Source organism: Sinocyclocheilus anshuiensis, unplaced genomic scaffold (genome assembly GCF_001515605.1).
Source record: "Sinocyclocheilus anshuiensis isolate Anshui unplaced genomic scaffold, SAMN03320099.WGS_v1.1 scaffold396, whole genome shotgun sequence".
NCBI lineage: Eukaryota > Metazoa > Chordata > Actinopteri > Cypriniformes > Cyprinidae > Sinocyclocheilus > Sinocyclocheilus anshuiensis.
In genome coordinates this window covers 1,892,870-1,904,745 of record NW_015558623.1, presented here as the reverse complement: position 1 = coordinate 1,904,745, position 11,876 = coordinate 1,892,870, and the positions used below count along the sequence as shown (strand labels likewise).

At 34.8% G+C, this 11,876-nt stretch overlaps 2 protein-coding genes across 3 annotated transcripts; one reads left to right on the top strand and one right to left on the bottom strand.

Moving 5' to 3' along the window:
• Nucleotides 1-2,125: 2,125 nt before the first annotated feature.
• LOC107680704 (CCA tRNA nucleotidyltransferase 1, mitochondrial-like) lies at nt 2,126-7,822 on the bottom strand. 2 transcript variants are annotated; one of them, XM_016476726.1, is made up of 8 exons: nt 7,764-7,822; nt 7,232-7,521; nt 6,711-6,904; nt 6,381-6,519; nt 6,100-6,226; nt 5,688-5,881; nt 5,068-5,321; nt 2,126-3,293 (listed from the first exon to the last, which is right to left on the bottom strand). In XM_016476726.1, exons 2-8 carry the CDS (start codon nt 7,368-7,370, stop codon nt 3,045-3,047), a joined length of 1,296 nt encoding a protein of 431 aa, XP_016332212.1. In that variant the 5' UTR covers nt 7,371-7,521; nt 7,764-7,822; the 3' UTR covers nt 2,126-3,044. The 2 variants fall into 2 exon arrangements, with proteins under 2 accessions (XP_016332212.1, XP_016332213.1); XM_016476727.1 differs by having other exon boundaries at nt 7,232-7,787.
• Nucleotides 7,823-8,626: 804 nt separating this feature from the next.
• Nucleotides 8,627-11,562, top strand: LOC107680705 (PRA1 family protein 3-like). The gene is made up of 3 exons (XM_016476728.1): nt 8,627-8,956; nt 9,936-10,153; nt 10,380-11,562. The coding sequence occupies exons 1-3, from the start codon at nt 8,778-8,780 to the stop codon at nt 10,553-10,555; spliced, it is 573 nt and encodes a 190-aa protein (XP_016332214.1). The 5' UTR covers nt 8,627-8,777; the 3' UTR covers nt 10,556-11,562.
• The last annotated feature ends 314 nt before the right edge of the window (nt 11,563-11,876 follow it).

Here is an 11,876-nt window from a genome sequence, read left to right as displayed (position 1 = left end):
TTGGAGAATAAAATGTCAAAATTTGGTTGAAATAATGTTACATTGTCATTCAGTGTAACACAATATTTATGTCAAAATTCAAACAACATGCTTATTCTGACGTGTACATATTAAAATATATAAAAGAATAAGGGAGCATATTAAATTTGACTGTGTTTTAAATGAGTAAATTCTTACTGACAAATGGACAAAACCTAGGATAGAGGCAAATTTAAAAAATGTCAAATTACAACTAATTAGCATTTGGGGTGAAAGTATCTTTGGTTCATTAAAATGATTTGGTGGAAGATGCATGCAGCACTACTTCTGCCATGTTAATATTCGATGTGACTCTCAGGACACGCCTCGGTCTTCATAGTGTTGTGATGCGTCATATTCACGTAGCAGCAGCAGTGGTGATGAGAGAACGCACTTGAGAAACCGTTTAGAAAGGAGAAATCACATCATAACTCTCACCCTGATTAAAATGATGTAGGTCTACAAATCTTTAACTAATAATGATAAAACACCATCATTCAGGGTGTGAAATTCAAGATTCTCCTCCATCACTTTATTTTATATTTTATTAAGTTTGTCAGTAGGAGACGATAAACAGAAATATTAGCGTTTTTTTCTCCCAAAAACAACCCTATTATTTTTATAAAGGCATACTATATCTTAAGTATTTTACATGTAGGTTAAGATTAAGATGGCACAATGCTATTTATTAACAGTGTTGGGGGTAACACATTACAAGTAACGCAAGTTACGTAATCAGATTACTTTTTTAAGTAACTAGTAAAGTAACGCATTACTTTTTAATTTAGAAGGAAATATCTGAGTTATGTTTTCAAACAAGTAACTCCAGTTACTTTTTCCCCCATGTACTGACTGACAGCTCGTGTTGCCATATTGAGAGAAATCGGGAGTAAGTGCAGAGGCGTTGTGTGCTCTGTGTGAACGTGATGCTTACTGTAGTTCTACACTAAATATTCAGTATTCCTCAAAATGAATAAAAACAGTAAAATGCAAACTCAGAATATTATACAAACCTGCAATAATTATGTTAAATAAGACAAATATAATTTATGTATTTAATCCCATTTTATTAACCAATGTCTTTGCTGCTGACCTTCGATGATCCAATTCAACCATGCTAAGCAAAAATGACACATTTGTGTTTCATTTTTGTTATTGCAGAATAGTGTTGAACTTTCTTCTCCTGCATGATATTCTTCATGCAAATAGTTTGAGCTGTGCCCTCTACTGTACAGATGTGAATTTACATTTCCTTCAGCCTGAGGCTCAGCAGCGCGATCTCGATTTGAGCTAAATGCTCGTTCCGGGGTTCGTCTCCGGTGGCTTCCATCTCCAAAGTTGCATTGCTTACGTTTAATGTAAGCACAGACATTTTCTTAATATCTTAAGAGTCTTAAACTAGTTCAAGTTCAGTAGGTGCAGTTTTAACTGTCCCAGTGCGCACAAGACTGTCAGTATTCACACGTCTGCGCATCTTTAGTGCGTGTGAGGGTGAGCGGAGACTAGAGGTTTTATATGTTGCTCTGATGGATGGGGGAGGGTCTTTCATACAAATACTTACGAGCATAAGATGGTATTCAGAAATCCACAAGCTGAAAAGATGGACTATATGTCCTTTATACAAAGACATTCGCTCTCTGTCAATTTTGCTTAATAAATATTTACTCTGGACCTTCCAGATAGAGTTGTATTTATAATGTAGCCAACATAGGTTATCTCCATTTCATTACTTAAGTGGCTAAAACCAATAAGCTGCACCAATTATGATTTGGGAGTCATTAAGTAATAGTTCACCCAAAAATGAAAATTTGCTTATAATTTACTCACACTCAGACCATCCTAGAATTTATTATTATTGGGATAGTTCAACCAAAATGTATATATAAAATCAATAGAGTTTAAACATTGGACCCAACTTTGATTCTATAGACAAATCCGCACACACACTGAAACATTTTTTTTTTTTAAATATATGAATTTTTCGTTCCACAGAAGAAAACAAGTCATACAGGTTTAAAATGACATGAGGGTGAGTAAATGATGACAGATTTGTCATTTTTGGGTGAACCTATCCCTTTAAATTTGACAACTTTACATTAACAGACTCTTAAAAAGCTGTGGGACTGTATAACAACAATAATCAATGCAAAAATGATATGACACAACCTACCCCTGATGTCAATGTGAAATCATTATCATATTAAGTAATTCACAAACATATAAAAAATAATGCTTAAGTCATCTCCGAGCATCCATGGACTTTAAAGCAAGACAGCACGACACTGTAAGACGTGATGTGGGCTACTTTATTTCAAAGTAAACACCTGGAGAGCTGGTTGCACAACCTTCTAATAACTATGAACTGTTGACAAAAGGAACACAATTTTTCCTCATAATGAAACCATGGCTACAGCTTCATATAAGATGTCTTCTCTGCAGGAGAGCTAAATTACTCCCTTCACAATAATAATTACACCACTTGCTGAAAGGGCAAGATCCCACATCAAATAAACAAAAAACAAAATGAACTTTGCATCATTGCGTCATTCAATTTAGATGCATCCTTGTTCAAACCAATTACATTAATGAATGAATATGATATTATGTCAAACTAGGGAACTTCATGAATAATTAATAAAAGAAAACATTTTAGAGAGTGTTTATGATGCCCATGGTTCAACGACGGGGTAAATACTCCATATGTTTAAAGCGTTCTAAATCTGAAAATGTGCACTTTAATGCTCAAAGACATTTTCTGCACCCTGACAACCATCCAAAAAGCCAATAGCCAATACAAATTCCCAAGATAGCAACAATAGATATACCTAAACCTTTGGTTGCATTGTATCTGCAAAGGCATAGGACAAAATAAGAAAAGTGTTATATGACTGCCCTGATGGTTCCTTCTCTCAATATCCATTGACACTATGGAGGTACACCTTCTCAACACAGACTCATAATGCATTATTGCACATGCATGCAGAGACATAAGCACTTCTGACACAAGTGTGTTTCCTTATCTGGCATCAGGATGTGCTGAGGGTGGCCAGGAGTTCCTCTTTGCTCATTTGATAGTGGCTCTTCTTCCATGTGTCCCTTAGCTTCTGAAGGATGGTGCCGATCTCTTTACCTGAGGTAAAACCCAGTTTGCGTAGGTCATGGCCACTCAATGGGAAGCGAGGGATGGACCACCTGCTCAGCTCAACTAAGAGTTTATTTTCTCCCTGATACTTCAGCAGCTCCAGTACTTTACTCTGGGAGTCCGGCTCTCTAGACTTCAATGAAAAAAAAAAATAATAATTATATATATATATAAATCAGTGTTGTACGGAAGAGGATTAGGGCCAAGCAATAACAAAGAAAAAAAAAAGATTAAAGTCATTATAATGCAAGATTAAACTCGTAAAATTTCAAGAAAAAAGTAGTTGTGTTTCAAGAAAAATTCCGAAATTAAATATTGAGAATAAACTCATTAAATTACGAGAATAAAGTTGAAATAAAATACTGAGAATAAACACACTCGTGTCATGTTCAATTTATCTCGTTGGACAGTGTTGATCAGCGTTTGCAGTGGCGCAGGTCGCAAAGAGCAATGCTCGCGTATGTGGTCGACCAGAGTTTGTTTCCGCCTTTTGCCAAACTCGCTCTTCTTCCTTTTTTCATCACATCGGATGCTATTTACACTGAGAAAATTGTGATATATTCTATTTATTCTAAGTGACAACAGCAGCATTTTTAGCGATGTGCTATTTACACTAAGTGAAAATAGTGATTCTATTTAAGCTATGTAAAAGTAGCAGATCTTTGCAATAAGTGTAAATAGTAATTAGATGCTATTTATACTTATAAATAGTGACAGATACTATTTGTACCTCAGTATTGCTGTACATTAACAGGATGCAATAATAACAGAGTGTAAATTATTTTATTTATTAAAATTATTAAATAGACGCTGCCTTACTGGTAAAAAAAAAAACCCTATAGCCTACTAACCCCTAAACCTACCCAATTAATACATCATTATTAAACACTCGTTAGGCAATTGATTTCCACTTTTCCGATGTGATATGTGATGAAAAAGGAAGAAGAGTGAGTTCGGCAAAAGGCGGAAACAAACTCTGGTCGACCGCATACGTGAGCATTGCTCTCTACGACCTACGCAACTGCAGACGACGCTGACTAATACAATTCAACGAGATAAAATGAACATGACACGAGTGTGTTTATTCTCAGTATTTTATTTCGACTTTATTCTCGTAATTTAATGAGTTTATTCTCAACATTTAATTTCGGCTTTTTTTCTCGCAATTTAACAAGTTTTTTCTCAAAACTCAACAACGTTAATCTCTAAATTTAATGATTTTATTCTCAACATTTTATTTAGACATTTTTCTTGAAATTGAATGAGTTTAATCTCGTATTATAATGACTTTAACCTCGAGATGGTTTTATTTTATTTTTTTATTTCTTGGCCCTAATCCTCTTCCGTAGTGTTGTTATTATTAACTAAGACTACTTAATTTTCTTGGTAATTTAAATAAATCTGAAATAAAATAAAAATGTAATGCATAGAAAATATAATATAAAATATATAGAAAAACTTAGAATGTAGAAATGTTGCTAACTAAACTAAAAGTTCTGAAGTTCTAAAATTACTACATTTTAAATAAAATAAAAATAACTAAAAATATATTTTTTTAAATTGAATGACAAAAGCACATAAAATGACTCAAATTTAAACTAAAACTGTTAACATAAAATATAAAAATAAAAGCTAATTCAAAATATTAATGAATACTACAGTGGTACACAAAACTAAAATAACACTGGAATGACAGTTTTAATGATTATGGGGATAAAGTGGGTCTTACTGATGTTTGTTTAACAAATGCATTTTTTGTATGTCAAAATGCTTTATATGAAATTCATTTAATTTTAATTAAAACATTGTACATTGATTTAATTTTGAATTAAATTTAATCAATGTACAGCAACTGATGTAATGACATTTTTTGTACTAAACTTTAGAAGGGAAGGAAAAGTACATACATCAATGATGAAATCTGTGTACAGTTTCATGCCGTCATGTTCGTCCTGTCCCTTAACGAGATCTCGCCTGTATTTGACCAAGAACAGGCCCAAGTTTTTCTCCTCTCTGGATAGTTTCAGTCGCAGATCCAGTTTCTCCACATCCTCCTGGCTTCGGAACAGAGCAGCCAGGATAGTCATGGGTTTAGGAGAGCTGTCGTGAGCCTTCTGCCAGATCTGCTTCATCTCCTCAACATTGCCATCTGCTGGAAGACCTGCAGGAAAAGACACAGCAAGTCTGAACATTTATAATATAAAAATTATTCTGATATATAAATGTTACATTCATTAAACAAAATAATAATAATAATTTAATATGAAAAAACTTTTTCCTTTTTACATCTCCAGAAAGTTACATTACCATTTTTATGCCCCACAAAAAATATCAAAGTTAACTTTAATTCAGAAATTTAAAGCATGTTCATCATAGAAAACTGTCCATATGAATTGCATTTTTAAATGCATTTTGAATAATAAATTCAGATGGAAACCAATTAGTGACAGGTAAATGTCCATTATATTTTTAGATTTTCAGCCACAGTTCCTTACAAATATTTGCATCACTATTTTTTGTTTCTCACCTGTGTACTGGGCAAGGCCCAGCTCATAGACAAGCTCCAGCAGGTGATCAGCATGGTTTCCGACCAGCATCTTCTTCAGCTCCACCCAGATCCTCTCACCTGAGATTCCTGCTAATCCTCTGCCATTCTCTCTTATTGCCTCCAGAGTCTCGGGTTCATGTTTCTCAGGCTCAGTTGCCACCCGACCATAAAATCTACAGAGCAACCAGACAAAAATAAATAAATAAATAAATATAAACCACATTAGCCATTTATAGGCTATACAGTGGACTCTACTTTATAATGTTCAATGAAAAATTTTATTGTAAAAAATATATATTGTAAAATTTAAAGGGATAACTCTGTTATAATTTATTCACCCTTATATCATTCCAAAGGCATATATTTCTTCCCAGTAATAGCACATAATTACCTGAAGTATCTTAGAATTCGAAGGTAGTCCTCTTGGATCCGTAGTGAGGCGCTGCCGACAAACCTTACTTTCCTGTACTTGAGGTCCTCATATCCTTGGAAATAATCATAGAGTGTCCCATCCAGCCCTGTAAAAACACAATAAAGGACAAATCAAATACACAAAAATGTTAATTATTCCAAATGAAATTTAACAAATCAATGAAGAATTCATTCATGAAGATATTAAATTGCAAAGCTCATGCAGGTGAAATATTATTTTAGAAACTCCTTATGTTTTACCAAGAAACATGGAGTTGATGGTGAGATCTCTGCGCTCTGCATCCTTCTGCCAGTCAGTGGTAAACTCCACCTCTGCGTGCCGCCCATCATTCTGTACATCCACTCGCAATGTGGTCACTTCAAAGTTCTCGTCATGAAGCTATAAAAATGTATAAATCCTTATGTTTCAGTTTGCGGATATAACATTGAGATTATGTGGAGAATTGTCACAAATTAAAACAGATCACCTAAACCCATTGCAGAAGCTCAATAATATGAATTAAAGGTTTAGAAAAACACCCAAGTAAAATGTCTGATGAATATCAGTATAAAAACTATGCTTCACCTTACCCTGGCAGTAATGGTCCCGTGTTTCTCTCCTTTGTTGTTAATCATCCTGACTCCTGCTGCCTGGAACATGCTCTTCATTTCCTCTGGAGTGGCTGTGGTGGCAAAATCCACATCTTCAGGCCGTTTTCCTGACAGAAGATCCCGCACCGCACCTCCTGCAATCCTCAGCTCAAACTGGTTCTTTTCAAATATTTCTATTTATCAAAACAAATATCAAATGTTCCTTGGTAGTACAAAGTAAATAGCATGGTACACTAACATGGTAATCATTCAGAGATTTGGACACGCCTGATTTAATAAAATGTCAAATAGATTTATTTCCATTTGTGTCATTTTGTATTTTTGGTGACTTAAGTAATATTATATAATATGAAAATGCTAATAACAAAGAATGAGTAGGTGTGTCCAAACTTCTCACTGGTACTGCATATTAAAAGTGGTATAGCCTACTATCACTGTACCATGGTACCACCACAGTATTTTTGAAAAAATTATGATGACGTAAGATAAAGTGAACTTACCAGCAATACCAACCAGCCCGTCGGTAAATAAGGACTCAAACTCTTTAGTTTTCAGTTGCATTGTGACTAATAATCTGCGACTCCACGTGATATTAACTCGGTTGATAAACGAGGGGCGCAGAAATAATTTAGCCCACATCGGTGAACTTACAGACAATAATGTCACTGTCTCTAAATTTCACATGTCATAAATAATACTGAAGCTTATTCTTCTTCTTCTTCTGTGATTTGCGGCAGCTTAGACGCTTCAAAGGCGTATTGCTGCCCTCCTCAGTTCATCTGAAGAGAATCTTAAATATGCATAAACGTTAGGTTAATAAATAGCTTATGACTTGAAGCGACTCTTCGAAGCTAGCTTCTAAGGTGATGAGCACATAACGTGATATTACCAAAGATAACACTGTGAGGTTATAATTGGAGTTACCAAAAGAAACAATAAATGTATCAAATATGACATAAAATAAGTTATATTTATTCACCCAAGAAAAAAATATATGCTTTAGTATTTTAGCACATCTGTAGTTTCACTCACGCTGCGCGCAGCCATGACATTCACAGAAGGGGCGTGGCCAGTCTACACCGAGTTTCCGGGGTACCTACGTAATGACCTTAACAACCAATGAAAATAGTTTATTTACTTTTTCAGGCTCCCACACAGCATGCTGGATTTAGTAATACTAAAAATGTATCTGCATTTCTTAGCTGTAATTTAAATAGGGTTTTAATGCAATTCATTGAAACGGAACCTTATTTCGTATTCCTTTTGATAAAACTGTCATGTGTTTAGTATGTTTTATGTGTAAAATGTCAGCTATTAAAGTAATTCGCTTTTCTCCACATCAATCAGATCCTATAGGGTCACTATAGGTTATTGGTTCAATTGACTCCAGAATCGATTCGGTTTTGTGAAACAGTTCCAATGTTTCATTTAAAAGATCCGACTCAAAAAAAAAAAAAGATTCATCCCATCGAGTTCCTGGCTAATTCAATCAGTAGTAAAACAACCGTAAAGAAACATGTGAGTAGCATGATAATAAAAAGCCTATTGTCTCTTGAGATTGCTTCAATCTCGATAGTTTGTCTAAGTTGCCACCCATTTAAAGCCAAAGCGAGAGTGAGGAAGTTTACACCCTACAAAGGCAATAGTACAAGAGTGTTGGGAACAAGTAAAACATATAATAATAGAATGTCATGCATATGAAAATAAGAGAATAATATTAAAAGAAGTATTTGAAAAATATAAACTTAAATTCGCTTTGGAAAATATACTTGGAACAGCACTAAGGAAAACATATGTACATCATATGTGTATGAAGATCATAGAATAGTAGGGCAAATCCCCCCCACACCCATTTTTTTATTTATTTTTTATTAATCCTGTTATATTTCTCAGCCAGACTTTTGTTCCACACTCCAGTCCAGCAGGTGGTGGTAAAGCACCTATTAGCTGGTTTGCCAACCGCCAAAAACGCTTAAGAAGAAGAGTGAAGACGTGACTGTTTGCATATGAGGTGAGCAGCTGCTGGGATCCGGTTAGTCTGATTTAATGGCTAAAGTGGAGATCGCCCCTTTGAGAAGCTGGGATGATTTCTATCCAGGCTCAGAGCGCTTCGCCAGACCAGACACGCGAGATCTGGCGAAATGGAACAACAGAGTGGTCAGCAACCTCCTGTACTATCAAACTAACTATCTGGTACTGGCAATCATTGTATTCCTGGTTGTAGGGTAAGTCCAGTAAGGTTAGCCTGTCTTCTTGGTGAACGTGATCATGCATGCACAATATGGGATTTAACTGTTAAATGAATATTCAAATATTATTTCTAATTTGTCGTCGGCACGTCAATACAAACATCGCATTACACAAAGTATCGCGAGAAATGACTGTTGAAACAAAATACTCTTAAGTCAGCTTTAAATGAACATAGCTTTAAATGCACTATAAATAAAGTTCTAATAAAATTCACCTAAATGTTTTTTTAATGGTACTTTGATACTATTTTTTTTATCTATTTTTTTTTTTAGAGAGAATTTAATGTTGCACTGAAAAAAAATAAGCTGTTCTCATGCGAAGTTTTTGTCCTGTACAATTTAGAACATGAGGTAATTCTTAGTTAAATATAGTTCGTGGACAGTTAGTTGAACTGGGGCTGGGCACACATAGTTGTGTTGATATGTGGGCAGCTGTGTTTGTAAGATGAAGGCCAATCTAATGTCTGGGAGATTATGGTTTGGCTCTAATATTATAGCTAGTTGCTAAGACTGAACAATATTTAAGGGTGTAATCACATGACACTGACACTGTCCATTAGCAAAGGGCACGAAAGCAGTATTTAGTCGTGTAATAATTTCACAATCATAGACTGCATGCCTATTTTAACGTTTCAGAGTCAAAATTATTAAACTGTCAAGTTAATTATTTAAATATTTTAAGCCCAACATGGAAGATGCCTGCTTTTTGTCAACAATATTTTATTGTGTTTACATTTTATAACCGTTAGGTGTCACCATTGACATATGCGTGTATTCTCATAAAACATAAAAGGCTGTGATCAAAAACACAGTGAGTACAACTTTAATGAGTACACTGCTTATTTCTAAGTAGACATCGAAGTTGGGGGGGAAAAGTGTCGGACACAAATGTAGTATAATCACTATAATTTTTGCCTCAATAAGATCCTGTCACTGCCAAATTCTCTGTCCACAGGTTCTTGAACCCTGTGAGCATGTTCACGGGTGCAGCAGTGGTCGCTTCTGTCTTCATTGGCTCTGTATGGGCAGGGGAGAACAAGGCGGTCGTCAAAAAATTCAAGAAGGAGAACCCTGCTTTGTTTGTATTCCTGGTGATGGTCGTGAGCTATTTCCTCATGTCGCTTTTTGGTGGAGTTATGGTGCTCCTGCTTGGAATCAAGCTGCCTCTTATCTGTAAGTTTCTTAAGAAAATAATAATTTTCATAAATCTAAAAATGAAATGAGGAAAAAAAATGTTTTCGTAAGATGGAAACCTATTCGATGGAAAACAATAAGACTCATTGTGGCTTGCAGGAAAACAAATGCAAAACAGCAGTTTATTAAATCCAGATATTATGTCATTTAGCATGCAACATGAAGCATCTGGAAGCTTAAAGTCCTTTGTCATTTTGCATTTCAGTGATCTTTGTACATGCATCGCTTCGCCTACGGAACATGAAAAACAAACTGGAGAATAAGATGGAGAGTGCTGGACTCAAGAAATCACCCATGGGAATCATACTTGAAGCACTGGGTCAACAAGAAGAGAACCTCAATCAAATTCAAGACTTTCTGGAGAGTAAACTCAAGGAGTGAACTCTTTCGACCGTGCCTTACTGAGCTTCTCACCAATACATGAAGGAACCGCTTTCCGCTGGCACAATTTGTGAAATTCACTCCGTTTCTTCCAACATCTTTCATTGGCAAAACAAAAAGTATTTTTCTCAGTGTTTTTTCTATAATGGAATGAAAAAATTGTATTGAAAATAAGAGTGTTTTATTATGTTTGTTTACATCTCAGGTCAAATGTAAGAGGATGCCATTCAAAACGTCTTCCAAAGATTTTTTTCTATAACCTATAGGGAAACGTGTCGTATGTGCATATTTCAAGTGTTAGTATTCTTCTCTCCCAAAATGCATTCATTCATATATTAAGACAATTCAAATTATAATATGACGAGATGTCATCAGGTTTACGATCTTCAAATATTCTGCAGTGCGATAACTGTAATTCTACAAAAGTCACTTTGTTTAACGGCAACTGGAAACTCCTGCGGTACTGATAATGAACTGTATTACTTTGTAGAATAGTTTACTTCTGTTTGTTGTTGATGTGAACTGTTCATTGAACATTGATGTCTTTTATCACATTGCTGGTGTAGCTGTGTTGTAAAAGCAATATGAGGGTTTTAGATACTCAATTCTTTGCATCATGCCTAAGATCATCCCTTTGATTAATGCACAGACTTTCATGTCTTATTGCTTTTTTTGTCACCTATTAGTTTAAATAACTCGAAAGTTGAATTTCCTGTGGCGCTATCAACCTTATTTTGCAATGTGGAAATAAGCTTTATTCTATCAATGTGCTATTTTCGTTACAAACCAGTATGTTTATGATTATGATAAAGTAAAATAATATAATAACATACCAGTTTTCAGTATCAAGTGGTATAACAGACTGATGGGTAAAATAACTGGAGGTGAATGGCACCGGAAGCCTCACACATTCAAGTTACAAATGCATTTATGTAAAAAAATAAAATAAGGTGGATATTCTTCAATCTATGCAAAATGCGTTAATAAAGTCACATTTTTGTGTTTTATTTGAATCAAATGTAGATTTACTTCTATATTTACTTTAAATCAAATGAATTGTTGTGGTTAAATATGTCGTCTTGTGGCGTGAATGCGGTTTCTAATTACCAATGTCATTTTAACAATGCCTTATTCATAATCAGACATGATTAATTTATTGCACAATCAAAGTGTTTGAAAACATTGGTTTACAAAGATAAATCAAGTAATAGTGATCTTAGCATGTTGGCCCCATGCAACCTGATCTATGTCAAATAAATCAATCAGCTTTTCTTAGGCTACTGATATGACTGGAGTCTTCATCTACTGTGAGTGTACAGGA